The sequence below is a fragment of the Mirounga leonina genome, unplaced genomic scaffold (assembly GCF_011800145.1).
Source record: "Mirounga leonina isolate KUSES-001 unplaced genomic scaffold, KU_Mleo_1.0 Mir_154, whole genome shotgun sequence".
NCBI classification, from domain to species: domain Eukaryota; kingdom Metazoa; phylum Chordata; class Mammalia; order Carnivora; family Phocidae; genus Mirounga; species Mirounga leonina.
The window spans coordinates 54006077-54021881 of NW_023270389.1; the positions used below are offsets into that span (position 1 = coordinate 54006077).

Below are 15805 nucleotides of genomic sequence, written 5' to 3' on the forward strand. Positions count from 1 at the left end.
TTATTCAGAATAGAAGGAGAGATAATTTTCCAGACAACAAAGGTTAAAGGAGTTCTTCACAATTAAACCAGCCTTACAAGAAACATTAAAGGGAATCCTTTGAGCAGAAAGAAAAGGCCATACTCAGGAGTAAGAAAATTGTGAAAGGAAAAAATTTCACAGTTAAATACAAACATAATAAAAGTATTAGATTAATCACTTATAAAACCAGTACGGAGGTTAAAGCACAAAGGCAGTAAAATCAGTTATGTCTATAAATATCAATCAAGAGATTCACTAAATAAGAGGATATAAAGTATGACATCATATACATGAAACATGGGAGGGGGAAGAAAAATTTAGTGCTTTTGGAATGGGTTCAAACTTAAATGACCATCAACTTAATATAGACTGCTATATGCATAAAATGGTATATATGAGCCTAAGGATAACCACAAATTAAAAACCTGTAATAGATATGCAAAAAATAAGAAGAAAGCAATCCAAGCATACACTAAAGAGAGACATAAAACCATAAGGGAAGAGAGCAAGAGAAGTAAGGAACAGGGAAGAACTACAAAAACAACCATAAAACAAGTAACAAAATGGCAATAAGTGCATACCAATCAATAATTACTTTGGATGTAAATGGACTAAATGCTCCAATCAAAAGACCTTGAGTGACTGATGGATTAAAAAAAAAAAGCAACACCCATCTATGGGCTACCTACAAGAAACTCACTTCAGACCTAAAGATACATGCAAATTGAAAGTGAAGGGATGGAATAAGCACTTACCATGCAAATGGAGGCAAAAAGAAAGCTGGGGTAGCAATATTTTTATCAGACAATATAGACTTTAAAACAAAGTCTGCAACAAGAGACAAAGAAGGACACTATATAATGATAAAGGCAATAATCCAACCAGAGTATATAACAGTTGTAAATATTTGTAGGCCCAACATAGGAACAACTAAATACAGAAAGCAACCATTAACAGACATAAAGGAAGAAACTGACAGTAGTACAATAATAGTAGGGAACTTTAACACCCCACTAACATCAATGGATAGATCAGCCAAGCAGAATATCTACAAGGAAATAGTATCTTTGAGTGACACATTAAACCAAATGGATCTAACAGATAAATTTGAACATTCTATCCCAAAACAGTAGAATACATAATCTTTTCAAGTGTACATGAAACATTCTCCAGAATACATCACAATTAGGCCACAAAACAAGGTTTTTATTCAACAAATTCAAAAAGATTGAAATCATATCATGGATCTTTTCTGACCACAATGGTATAAAACTAGAAGCCATTCACAAGGAAAAAAAGTAGAAAGAACACAAATACATGGAGGCTAAATAACATGCTACTAAACAATGAATGTGTCAACCAAGAAATTCAAAGAGGAAATAAAAAATACATGGGGAGAAATGAAAATGAAAACACATGGTCCAAAATCTTTGAGATGCAGCATAAGCTGTTCAGAGAGGGATGATTATAGCAATACAGGCCCACCTCAAAAAGCAAGAAAAATCTCAAATAAGCAACCTAACCTTACACCTAAAGGAGCTAGAAAAAGGAAAACAGAGCCCAAAGCCAGTAGAAGGAAGAAAATAAAAATTAGAGCAGAAACAAATGAAATAGAGACTAAAAAAAATAAAAACCAATAAAACAGATTAATGAAACCAGAAGCTGGTTCTTAGAAAAAATCAACAAAATTCTTTTTTTTTTTTTTTTAAGATTTTATTTCTTTATTTATTTGAGACAGAGAGAATGAGAGAGAATGAGAGAGACAGAGAGCACATGAGAGGGGGGAGGGTCAGAGGGAGAAGCAGACCCCCTGCCGAGCAGGGAGCCCGATGCGGGACTCGATCCCGGGACTCCAGGATCATGACCTGAGCCGAAGGCAGTCGCTTAACCAACTGAGCCACCCAGGCGCCCCAACAAAATTCTTTATCTTTAGCCAGACTCATCAAGAAAAAGAGAGAGGTCTCAAATAAATAAAATCTGAAATAAAGGAGGAGGAATAACAACCCACACCATAGAAATAGAAAGGATTATAAGAGAATATTATGAAAAATTATATGCCAACAAGTCAGACAACCTACAAGAAATTCCTAGAAACATATAACCTTTCAAAGCTGAATCAGGAAAAAACAAAATTAGAACAGACCCATTAGCAGCAGTGAAATTGAATCAGTAAAAAACAAAACAAAACAAAACAAAACTCCAAACAAAAGTCCAAGACCAGACGACTTCATATGTGAATTCTACCAAACATTTAAAGTAGAGTTAACACCTATTCTTCTTGAAATATTCCAAATAATAGAAGAGGAAGAAAGCATCCAAATTCATTCTGAGGCCAGCATTACCCTGATACTAAAACCAGATAAAGATACCACAAAAAAGGAAAACCACAGGCCAATATCTTTGATGAACATAGATGCAGAAATCCTCAACAAAAAAAAAAAAAAGAAAGAAAGAAAGAAAGAAAGAAAGAAAGAAATCCTCAACAAAATCTTAGCAAAACAAATCTAACAAAACATTAAAAGATCATTCATCATGATCAAGTGGGATTTATTCCAGGGATGCAAGAGTGGTTCAATATTTGCAAATTAATCACATTGACAAGAGAAAAGAGACAAACCATATAATCACCTCACTAGATGCATAAAAAGCATTTGAAAAACTACATCATCCATTCATGGTAAAAACTCTCAACAAAGTAGGTTTAGAAGGAACATACCCCAACATAATAAAGGCCTTATATGAAAAACACAGAGCTAACATCATAGTCAGTGGTGAAAAAACAAGAGCTTTTCCTCTAAGAACAGGAACAAAATCAAGATGTCCACTCTCACCACTTTTGTTCAACATAGTACTGAAAGTTCTAGCCACAAAAATCAAACAAGAAAAGGAAGTAAAAGGCATCCAGATTGGTAAGGAAGAAGTAAAACTGTCACTATTTGCAGATGACATCATACTTTATATAGAAAACCTGAAAGAATCCACCAAAAAACTACTAGAACTAATACATCAATAGTCTCAGGATACAAAATTAATATGTGGAAATCTGATGCATTTCTATATGCTAATAATGAAATAGCAAAAAGAGAAATTAAGAAAACAAGCCCATTTATAACTGCTCCAAAAAGAATAAAATACCGGGGCACCTAGGTAGCTCAGTCGGTCAAGCTTCCGACTCTTGATCTCAGCTCAAGTCATGATCTCAGGGTGATGGGATAGAGCCTTGCATCAGGCTCCATGCTAGGCATGGAGACTGCCTAAGATTCTTTCTCTCCTTCTGCTCCTCCCACCCCCCTCAAAAAATAAAAAATGAATTTAAATACCTAAGAATAAACTCAACCAAGGTGATGTTCATGGATTAGAAGAACCAATACTGTTAAAATGTCCATAGCACCCAAAGCAATCTTTCATGCAATCTCTATCAAAATACCAACAGCATTTTTCACAGAACTAGAAAAAATGACACTAACATCTGTATGAAATCATAAAGACCCCAAATAGCCAAAGCAATCTTCAGAAAGAAAAACAAAGCTGGAGACATCACAATCCTGGGTTTTAAGATATACTACAAAGCTGTAATAATCAAAACAGTATGGTACAGGCACAAAAACAGACACATAGATCAATGGAACAGAAAAGAGAGCCCAGAAATAAACCCATGCTTTTATGGTCAATTAATCTACAACAAAGAAGGAAAGAATGTACAATGGGAAAAAGATAGTCTCTTCAACAAATGGCTTTGGGAAAACTGGAGTGCTACATATAAAAGAATGAAACTGTACCACTTTCTTACATCATACACAAAAATAGACTCAAAATGGTTTAAAGACCCAAATGTGAGACCCAAAACCATAAAATTCCTAGAAAAAAAAAAAACATAGGCAGTAATTTCTTTGATATTACAAAATTAAACTATTGGGACTATGCACAGCAAAGGAAACCATCAACAAAATGAAAAGAAAAACTACTGAATGGGAGGAGATATTGCAAATGGTTTATCTGATTAGGGGTACATATACAAAATATATAAAGAACTTATACAACTCAACACCCGAAAACCAAATAATCCAATTTAAAAATGGACAGAAGACCTGATTAGACATTTTTCCAAAGAAGACATACAGATAGCCAACAGACATATGAAAAGATGCTCAACATCACTAATCATCAGGGAAATGCAAATCAAAACCACAATGAGATATCACCTCACACCTGTCAGAATGGCTAAAATCAGAAACAGAAGAAATAACAAGTACTGGCAAAGATGAAGAGAAAAAGGAAACCTCATGCACTGCTGGTGGGAATTCACCCTGGTACAGCCACTGAGGAAAACAGTATGGAGGTTCCTCAAAAAATTTAAAATAGAATTACCATATGATCCAGTAATTCCACTAAAGGGTATTTAGCCAACAAAAATGAAAACACAATTTGAAAAGACATATGTTTATTTTATGTTTATTTCAGCATTATTTACAATAGCCAATATATGCAAGAAACCCACCTGTCCATAGATAGATTAATGGATAATGAAGATGTAATATATAATATTGTATATAATTATATTATAGTTGTATGTATACACACACACACATACACATTATGGATTATTACTCAGCCATTAAAAAGAATGAAATCTTGCAATTTGCAACAACATGGATGGACCTAGAAAGTTATTACACTAACTGAAATAAGTCAATCAGAGAAAGAAATATACCATATGATTTCACTCATATGTGGAATTTAAGAAACAAAACAAATGAACAAAGATAAAAAGACAAACAATAAAAAACATTCTTAAATAAAAAGAACCAACTGGTGGTTGCCAGAGGGGAGGTTGGTGGGGGCATGAGTGAAACAGATAAAGGGGATTAAGAGTACACTTATTTTGATGAGCACTGAAAAATGTATAGAATTGTTGAATCACCATATTGTATACCTGAAATGAATAGAATACTGTATGCTAATTATACTTGAATTTAAAAAAATAAAAAAATAAAAAAATAAATTTAATTTAATTTAAAAATATAACTAAATAAAAATTAAAATGTATTCATGGGAAACCATGTAAGGACTTGCAAGTTAGTTTGAGCCTTTGGACATATTCTTGGTGATAGGTACTTAGTTGGTTATATCTGCAATATTGAAAACATACCGATATATAATGCTTTAATTTGACACAAGTCAAAAATTTTAGAGCACCAGTTATCTGCAAGGCACTCTGTAGAAGATATAAACACAAATAAGTACAGTTCTTGTAATCAGAAGCCTCCAATTTACCTAGTACAGGTAGTGAGCTACACAAAACACAAATAACACAGAAAGGATAAACTCCATACGAATAAGTATGTGAAGATGTAACAGAAAGCTAAAAAATAAAGTGCTTCTGTTCCAAATGTAGGATATAATTACCTTGTATCTTCTTATTCTGTGTGTGTGTTTGTTGTTAATTGTATAAATTCCTATTACACACAAGTCACTGTGGAAGGCTTTGCCAAAGCACTAACACACAGAAAACCAAATTAGGTTTATTTAGTTTAATTTTCTGAGACCTATTGATTTTAAAAGTATATAATAAGAGGCTTAAATTTTTGTAAAAATAAGAACACAATGAAATTCATTCAAAGAAAAAAATATTCTCTTTTAACTCAAATTATTTTTTGCATATTCATTTCTATCCTTGTCAATGTGCACACATAATAAAAGATTCAAATAACAAAAGAGTGTGTCAAGGGGGTATGTGACCATTTTCCAAATAAGCCCTATGCATAGTAATAGGTCTGAATGTTCAGAGAAAAAAGATTATTTTAGTCTGATGTGATCTAAGATTTTCACAGAAAACTTAAAAAGAGGTTAGACATTAACAAAGGAAGACAAGCAACTGCATTCCAAGAGAATGGAGTAGTATTAGCAAAGCCAGGAGGTAAAAAATGAGGCATGTTGTGGAAAGTAAAACTATTATGGCAAAACTATATAATCATAGACTCAGGTTTGTAAAATGACCTTAAGAGCCATTTAGTACAATAACTGTATGTTGAAGCCAATTATGAAGAATTTGGCCACTATATTAGAGGCAGCAAAAAATATTCAAAGTTTCTGAGCCAGCAAATGGCATGATCAAAGCAGTGTTTTAGTAAAATTACCTTCCTGAAATGGGTAGTATTGACTGAAGCAGGGAAGACAGGAAACAGTCAGCCTAGACCCCCTCCCTCTGACTGCTGGAGTCCTGCCCAGCCTTCAAAGTCAATCGAGTACCATTTCTGGATTATGCCTTCTTAGAAACCTCCAGTTATCTCTCTTTCCCATGAACTCCCAAAGCTCTGGGCCTGTGCCTGTATTATATAAACAGGACTTTGTTAAAGGCTGATCTCAACTCCCCTCCAACTATGTCTGCTCCTTGATGGCTGGCCGTGTGCTACATTAATCTGGGTATCTTTACCTCTCTTACCACCAGCATTACCTAGCACAGTGTTTATAGTAGTTTCTTAAGAAATAGTTATGAAATTATATTTTGATACCAAGGTTATTTTTAACTAGATTATTAATGTTACCTGCAATAGGAAGTTTAAATATTTTGAAGAAGTGTGCCATGGACAGGTGCTGCAGCAAGAGTATAGTACATTGAGGGATCCAAAAGTGGTCAGTCTGGCCAGAGCACAGGGCTAGGGGGTGAGACAGACAGAAATAGTGACAACAGAATAGCTGAAGAAGTAAGCAGAAGATGGATTCTACAGGACCTTAGAAACCATACTGATCAGTTCAGACTTTACTCTGAAAGTAACAGGGAACCCCAGAAGGAATGAGAATGAACATGGCAAGAGGCAGGGAGACTACTGTAGTAACCCAGGCAAGAAAAGACTAACTTTAGTAGTAGTAATGATGACAGGAAGAAATAGATAAGCTCAAAAAATATTACAGAGGCAGAATCAAATGGACTTGATAAAGATGGAGGGAAACAAAGAAGGGGAAGAAGGAGTAGAAAATGATGCTCAGGTTTCTGGTTTGAGCAACTGGGAGTTCCCATCCACAGAGAGAGGGAACAATGGAGAGGAGTAAATTCTACGATCACATGATGAGCTTAATTTAGAAATATTTGGTTGTGGCTTCTATAAGGTATACAAGTAGAGATGCGTAGTATGTAGTAGAATATGGTACACAGTCCAGGAAAAAGTTCTGGAATGGAGGTCTAGATTTAGAGTCATCAGATAAAGATGGTAACTGCAATCATTGCAGTGAGAGGTATTGGTCAGGGATAGTGCAGTTAAGTGAGAAAAGAAGAGGATCTATGAAAGACTCATGATAAAAAACAGTTGTTAAGCAATGATCAGAGGATAAAGAGCTCCAAAATAAAACTGAGAAGGTGCGGCTAGAACAGAAAGAGGAAAACCAGGAGACAGTGGAGGGGTACTGAAGCAAAGGAACAGATCTCAACAAGAAATGGTTATGGTGTAAAATGAAAGACTCAGAATTGTCCATTGGATTAACTGTTCTGTCTCAACCAAAAGCAGTCTCAGTAGAGTAGTGTGGGAGAAACAAGACTGCAGTGGGCTGGACGCCTGGGTGGCTCAGTCAGTTCATTGCGACTGCCTTCAGCTCAGATCATGATCCCAAGGTCCTGGGATCGAGTCCCGCATCAGGCTCCCTGCTCAGCAGGGAGTCGGCTTCTCCCCCGGCCCCTCCTCCCTCTCGTTCTCTCAATCTCTCTCTCTCAAATAATAAATAAATAAAATCTTAAAAAAAAAAAAAAGACTGCAGTGGGCTGAAAAGTGAAAGACAAATGAGAAAGAAAAAAGTGGAGTCTAAATCTAAGGTTGACTCTAAGTCAACCCATACAGGGCTCAAGTAAATCAAGAAAATGAAGTCCCTCAAAGATGTAGATTCCATGGCAAATGTTAGGGTGTGCCTCTCCCTCCACCACTATGTTTAGTTCATAGAGATTTGGAATTAAATGAAACTTTATTAGTAACCATGAGAGAGAAAATACTAGCAAAATGGTAACATACACACTATGGCAGTATAAGGAAAAGGCTCATCCTTTATACTTTGGTAACAGAGCATTTAAAGAGTTGATTGCCAGAATGGCTAACATTAATAAATCAGGAAACGACAGATGTTGGTGAGGATGCGGAGAAAGGGGAACCCTCCTACACTGTTGGTGGGAATACAAGCTGGTGCAGCCACTTTGGAAAATAGTATGGAGATTCCTCAAAAAGTTGAAAATAGAGCTACCCTATGACCCAGCAATTGCACTACTGGGTATTTACCCCAAAGATACAAATGTGATCCAAAGGGGCACATGCACCCCAATGTTTATAGCAGCAATGTCCACAATAGCCAAACTATGGAAAAAGCCAAGATGTCCATCAACAGATGAATGAATAAAGAAAATGTGGTGTATATATACAATGGAATATTATGCAGCCATCAAAAAAAAAAACACAACACAACGAAATCTTGCCATTTGCAATGACATGGATGGAACTGGAGGGTATTATGCTAAGCGAAATAAGTCAGAGAAAGACAAGTATCATATGATCTCACTGATACGAGGAATTCTTAATCTCAGGAAACAAACTGAGGGTTGCTGGAGTGATGGGGGGTGGGAGGGATGGGGTGGCTGAGTGATAGACACTGGGGAGGGTATGTGCTATGATGAGTGCTGTGAATTGTGTAAGACTGATGAATCACAGACCTGTACCTCTGAAACAAATAATACATTATATGTTAAAAAAAAAAAAGAAGAAGAAGAAGAAGATAGTAGGAAGGGAAAAATGAAGGGGGGGAAATCGGAGGGGGAGACGAACCAGGAGAGACTATGGACTCTGAGAAACAAACTAAGGGTTTTAGAGGGGAGGGGGTGGGGGGGATGGGTTAGCTCTGTGATGGGTATTAAAGAGGGCACGTATTGAATGGAGCACTGGGTGTTATATGCAAACAATGAATCATGGAACACAACATCAAAAACTAATGATGTAATGTATGGTGACTCATATAACATAATAAAATAAAATAAAATAAAAAAATAAAGAGTTGACTGCACATTCCTAAGCTTTGGGGTTTGCTTAGCAGCAACTAACAAAGTTATCTCCTTTTTCTCTTCTAGTAGCTACCACTGTAGGTTACCACCAAGCAGTCAGTAAAGTATGGCTCACCAATGAAGGACTCAGCAATCAGCTGGACTCACCATACTCTAGAACTATGTTGTTCAATACAGTTTCTGGTAGCCAAATGTGGCTATTTAAATAAAAAATTTAATTAATTAAAATTTAATTTAACTTTCATTTCATTTCTTTTGTTTTACTAGCCACATTTAAGCTACTCAATAGGTACATGTGGCTAGAAGCTATTGTATTGGGTAGCACAGATTATAAAATATTCCCATCCCTTCAGAAAGTTCTATTGGATGGCACTGCTCTGGAGTTAAGAAGCTCTTTCAGAATGTTCTTTTATATTACCCCAAGAAGATTATGAACACCCGTCGACAGTCCCAAGAGTGCAGCTTATCACAAGCCGGCTTGGCTCCGTCCAATCAGATTGAAGCCAAAAGGGGAAGAAAACTACATGATGTCAATTCCCCCTGCAAGATCTTTAGTGAAGTCACAGGCTAAATATTATGCAAGAAAACCCTCTAGAACTTGGGGGCCTATCAAAGAAGGATGACTCACCTCCTAAGATCCATTTTAAGGATGAAGATAATATTCAAAATAACAGATTTGAGAATGAAGGAGAAAAGTACAAGTCTGCTTATTTTTAAAATGGTGCTTAAAACATTAGAATTCATAACCTATTTGAATAGGTGATACCAATGATGCCCTTGCAAGTTGTTCAACCCTATATTTCTACACGATACTAGTCCCAGTAAGCAACCAAGCATTTAATTCCTGAATTTGCATGAGTCAAAAGAATAATCTTGTTATAATACCTAAAATTTGATTCCACAAGAGAGAACATTCTCATGTAAGAATAGGAACTAGAAACACTATTATAATAGAATATAATTATGTATTAGGAAAAAAAAAAAGGAGAATGCAAAGGGAAAAACCAACATTGCTCTAAAATTTGGTGCCAAGGCTCCAATATACCACCTTTCATAAAATGGCAACAAAGGCATTCCAGAGGATCAGGAAAGAGATACAATGAATATTACAACCAAGAGAATTTTCATGGTACTCATATAACAAGAATTGAAATCTGCACACTGTATCATTTCAGCTATGAGAAAACAGGTGTTGAGACTGACTGAGTAGATTGAAAAATGGACCTTGGTCTGCTGCTCGTGGCACAGAGATATTACTCTAATGGTCTATATCTGGAGCCTATTTTTCTCTTAAACCACTGGACTGCGTAAGTCATAGACAGAAGGCAAATTGTGCCCATGGAACAAATGAAGAAGAGCCCAAGAATGTGAAAGTTCACTTCCCAAGGCATTCAACTAACAAGCTTGCCTTTCTATTCAAATACAGCAGGATTACAGAGAAAGAGGGGAAGTGAATAAAAGAATAATTGGACTAGCTTTTGTTTTCTTACATAACAAAAACTAGTATTGTCTAAAAAAAATAGAATGTAGGGTTGTTTTTTTCAACAGAGAAGAATGATAAATTAAAATCCTTAAATCATGAGGAAAGTGGACATTTTCTTCTGAAATATTGGACTGTTAGATTCAGAAACTATATTATAGTTGAAAGATCAAGCTTTCAGAAATCAGGAAATTCCAAAGCAAGCCTACAGCAGTGCTTTCTTGGACACATTACACGTGGTACATATTTTATGGTCCATGTTTAACAAATAGCTGGGAAATGAAAAAAAAATTTCCACACATTCAGCATGGTGGAATACGGTCTACAGCAGAAAGGACAAGTTTGAGATGTCCTGAACACTGCTTTGAGAATTAATATTCTGTTCATCTAATTTTAGCAATTTGTTTTCTTTTTTTCTTTTAATTTTTAGAACAAAAGTCATCCCAGGTGAAAAAAATATATGTGTGTATAAAATGCTATGTCTATCACCATCCTATAAATCTGAGAAGTGGACCCCTCTTTTGGCAACTCTCTAAAAATTTTATGAAATAAATGCTTCTTTTCCTCAACTCCAGACCTTAATTTTCTATCTTTGGAACTTAAAAATACTTACATAATTGTCTTCAAATATGGCTTGACTTTTCTTCTTTGATGGAAACAGCATTCCTGCCAACTTTAAAATTTATAGCTACAACCATATTTTTTTAATTTTTAAAAGCACAAAAAAATACCACAACCCCTTAAGTGATTTTGAAATGAACATTTCTTCATATTCGTAATTGTCCCATGTCACACTGAAATGCACTCCAACTCATCATACAAATGGAAAGAACATTCACCTCTGAGTCTCATTTAGAGACAATATCAGCAATTAAAAAAATATTCCAGTGGCAATCATACTCAAGGCATCATAAATTTCATAACAAAGTAAAATGGTACATCTAGTAATCAAATTCTTCTGGGTATCTCTGTATGTGTGTGTGTGTGTGTGTGTGTGTGTGGCACTTTCTCACTTTTACAGACTACACCACAGTTTGCAAAAGCACTTTCCCATAACTTCATTAATTTGATCTTCCAACAATCCTGAAAAGTACACAAGACAGGGATTATTTATTATTCCATTTGATAGAGCAGTAAACTGAGATACAGAAAGGCTAAATGACTTGCCAAAACCCAAAGCTCACCAGTGACAAACCCTGGAAAAAAAATATCCAGACTGCTGACTCCTAGGCCAGTCCTTTAAAAGAAAGTTTAGATGTGCAGTTTTAAATTCGATGAAAAATGTGCATAGTTGCTAAGTTTCTAAAGCAGTTTGAACAATGCTTCTTTTTCTCCCCCAACATCATAAAGGTTCATAGTCTTACCTCACTGCTGGAAAAATGGGGCAGTCACCTGGATTACAGAGAGACTGCATCAAAAAGCTGAGTTTGAAAGTATTTACATTTGCAAAATTATGTGCCTTTGGAAACCGAGTCAATATAATACTGTAGTTGAACAGCTTCTGAGGTAGAAAATATTGAAACTCTGGACTACTTATCTTTAAAAATAAATAAGTGTATGGGGCGCCTGGGTGGCGCAGCTGGTTGAACCTCCAACACTTGGTTTTGGCTCAGGTCATGATCTGAGGGTCATGAGATCGGGCCCCATGTGAGGCTCCACATTCAGCGGGGAGTATGCGTGAGATTCTCTCTCTCCCTCTCCCCCTAACCCTACCTGCCCCACCCCCCGTGCACTCACGCATTCTCTCTCTCCCTCTCTCTTTCTCTCTCTAAAATAAATAAATCTTTATAAATAAATAAATAGGTAATGGGGGGGATGTTTCAAGAAGACTATAGGGGTGAAACTAAATTGCAGCACTGATTACAAAACTTGTTCAAAAAAATATGAATCCTTTCCAAACTCCTTATGATTCTTTTCTGTTTCTTCCTTAAATCAGGTACCACAACGGGCAATGTTGCAACATCCTTTTCACTTTTAAGTTATAGTATCAAGGTTACATCTACATCAGTTACATTTTTATAAGAACCTAACTAGCATTTGTAACCAATAAAAATCAACATTAAAGGCAGCATTCCTGTTACTTCAAATGACTCAAGGATTTGTTGTTCTTTTAAAGTCCTCAAAGAAGCAAGTGAAGTAAATGGAGAGGGTGATAGACACTGGGGAGGGTATGTGCTCAGCTTAACTTTTTACATGTGTTTCTCCCTACTTTTCAATTATTCGGCAAGCTCCTAAAGACAAAATTTTTTTTTTCTTTTTCTTATATATTTTCCCCCATAGCAACTAGTGTAATGCTTGGCACCAACACATGGAGTTCACTGGCTATGCTGGAAACTGGGCAGAAATTCTCAAGTTCCCCCCCCCCCCCCCCCCCGTTCCACGTCTAGGGATAGAGAGGCATATTGGAGTCTAGGTGTCTTCCCACTGGTGATTTTGCAGAAGGAAATGAGCAGTGCAGATGGTGAGAGCCATGGAGGCTAAAAGAGAGGGGGGCAGGTCTATGTGAAATGCCTGTGGAGAAAAGACCTATCTAGAAGTTGAAGTAGGTAGTGTGGCGAAAAAGGCAACTGACCAAAGGAACATATTCATCACTGTGTTCTAACAATTTTACACATAGGTCACAGACAGAAAATAGTTGAGAAAAACTAATCTACCACACAATGGATGCAAAATATCATATACCGTTGATTAAGCCATCATGACAACAGCCAAGTTTAGAATGAGACAATTTTCTGTTGGATAATTGGGCCTTTGCTCCCTAACATATGCCTATGAATTCCTCAGGCCACTGTGTAGTTTAGCTTACATGACCTACACACCTATTGCTTCTAAGTCAGAGTATAATCAAATAAATTTGTAATACATTTTGTTGTTATATTTTTTTTACTTGTCCCTGTTCTTGAATATGCAGTTCAAGTAATGGTACTTGGCCCCTTTACTTTATATTTTATATAAAATAGACTATGTTTTATATACCCGAAGTTGGAACCATGTACATGCCACAAATATATTTTAGAGTTAGCATCAAAATTCCTTTTTTTTTTTTTTAAGCAAAGGAAAATTGGTTCCACTAGAGGTCAAGAAAAAATGGTGAACTCAGGGTCTTGAAAATGTCACATGATGAATAACCAACCCTGAATAACTAAGCATATCTATATGACAGTATCCGTGAATATAGCAATAGAATATTAGAATATAACAGAATACATGTATGACAGAATAGCAATATATAGACAAGCTTATATAAAATATATATACTTTGTAGAAAAGAGAATGTTCATCCAAAAAGATTCCATCTAAGTTTACAAAGGATAGTTTAAAAAAAAAATAGACCTCTATATTCTTACTTAGGGTTATTATTAAAATAGCTTGGATCCTGTGAATTGCATTTGATACTTCAAATTTATGTGAGAAAGTGTTCCCAAACATATTTTAAATGTGCATCTGTTACTGCTTATCTATGAGAGTTCAAGTACAAACTGCAGATCATCATCCAAAAACAATGAATATCTAAGACACATATGACTTCATATGCTGCACAAAGAAAGAGCCAACTACTTTATCGAGAAAACATGGCCTCATGGCTGTGAGGTTCAGACCTCCTACGTGGTCGACTCAGAGTTAATCCTGACACAGAAGTGTAGGGTTGTAGGGTTGTAGCAGAAATTCACAATGTGCATTCTAACCAAACTAGGAAGAGGAATGCATGTGGCAATCAAGTGTTTCACGTACTTTGCAAACCCAATGAAATCTTCGTGGTTGGTGTTGATGTAGGAGACTTGGATATCAATCAAGAGCAGTACCTATAAATCAAAGAGAAACACTTCAGTGAAAACTCATCGCAAATACTCTCAAACACAAATGTCAGTAACTGCCTACAAATTATTTATCTTCCTCTGATTTTTAAAAAGATGCTTCAGTTAAAATGAAAAGCTGCACTAATTTTTCTCATTAGACTCATAATTTTTACTCTAAATTCATAGAGTAAAAGTCTACATCAAAAGTCTGAGTCCCACATGAAGACAACAGCATTATAGTTTACAGGCATGTACTCTTTGCCTATTTAACACAGAACCTAGAATTATTCTAGTCTTCTAAAATGTAGGCATAATGTTCAAAAGGACATGCGTGTACCAGTGAGGGGCTGCTCAGAACTTCCTGCTCTTGCAGACACTGTATATTAGCCATGAAATAACAGTATTATCTCGTTTTTCCTCTTCTCTTCTACCTCTTTAAGTTCCTTCTAGGCAAGCAGAAGAAACATCTCATCAACCAACTCAAAAAGGGAATATACAAATAAATAGAAAACATCCTTGAGACCACTGGCTTCATTATCAAAGCAAAACTTCAGTCAGGTCTCTGCTAAAAGATCACCTCCTCAGAGGGATCCTCCTTGCTAATTCTATCTAAACTAGCACTCTCTTCATATCCTATTACTCTGCCTTACTTTCCTTTGTAGCACTACCACTAGCTGACATAGAAAGTTTCTACATATTCCGTATACAGACCCCATCTGCCATATCCACTGCTCTATCCCCAGTGCCTAGAACAATATGCACATTCAATCAAGATTTGTCAAGGAATGAATTGAATGCATGTTCCAGTAAACATGAAACATGAAAATGTTCGAACCACAAGATACTTATAAACTCTAAGTCAGAGATTTGGAAAGTCCCTCTGTAGAAAATATTCTTCAATAGGAGACAAGAGGGCTTAGAACAAGAGAGAGTGAAGCAACCAACCAGAAACCGGAAGAGAGTTTTATTCCAGAGATACTCAAAACTGAGTTCCCCTTCCTGTTTCCTTGCTCTCCCAACTGTGTCCCTTGTTTTTCTAGAATGCTGAGACTTGTTAATAGAAAAAAATACTTAAGAATCCCTGCCCACAGGGGCGCCTGGGTGGCTCAGTCGGTTAAGCATCTGCCTTTGGCTCAGGTCATGATCCCGGGGTCCTGGGATGGAGCTCTCTGCTCAGAAGGAAGTCTGCTTCTCCCTCTCCTTCTGCCCCACCCTCCATCCCCACTTGTGCTCACTCTCTCTCTCAAATAAACAAAATCTAAAAAAAAAAAGAATCTCTGCCCACATACCTCCAGAACTCTGTACTTTGACTTTGTTGAATGAACTTTTGATAAACACAGCAGGCTTATTCAGGCCGCCTCCTTCCACTGAAGATGACATTTGAGTGCATCAGAGCCCTGATAATAATGGTTCACTGACATGGTCTATATAATGCTTCCCAGAGAGTACTTCCTCAGGAAAGCCTTATCAGATCCT

The 15805-nt window shown here is 36.3% G+C and overlaps 1 protein-coding gene across 5 annotated transcripts in view; it reads right to left on the bottom strand.

Annotated features, from left to right (window-relative positions):
* Positions 1–15805, bottom strand: part of DNM3 (dynamin 3) — a 559032-nt gene that overhangs the window by 315928 nt on the left and 227299 nt on the right. For all 5 annotated transcript variants that reach the window (XM_035010797.1, XM_035010801.1, XM_035010800.1 and 2 more), the window contains exon 12: positions 14265–14335. In XM_035010797.1, the coding sequence (XP_034866688.1) occupies positions 14265–14335 (71 nt within the window). The remainder of the gene's footprint in view (positions 1–14264; positions 14336–15805) is intronic.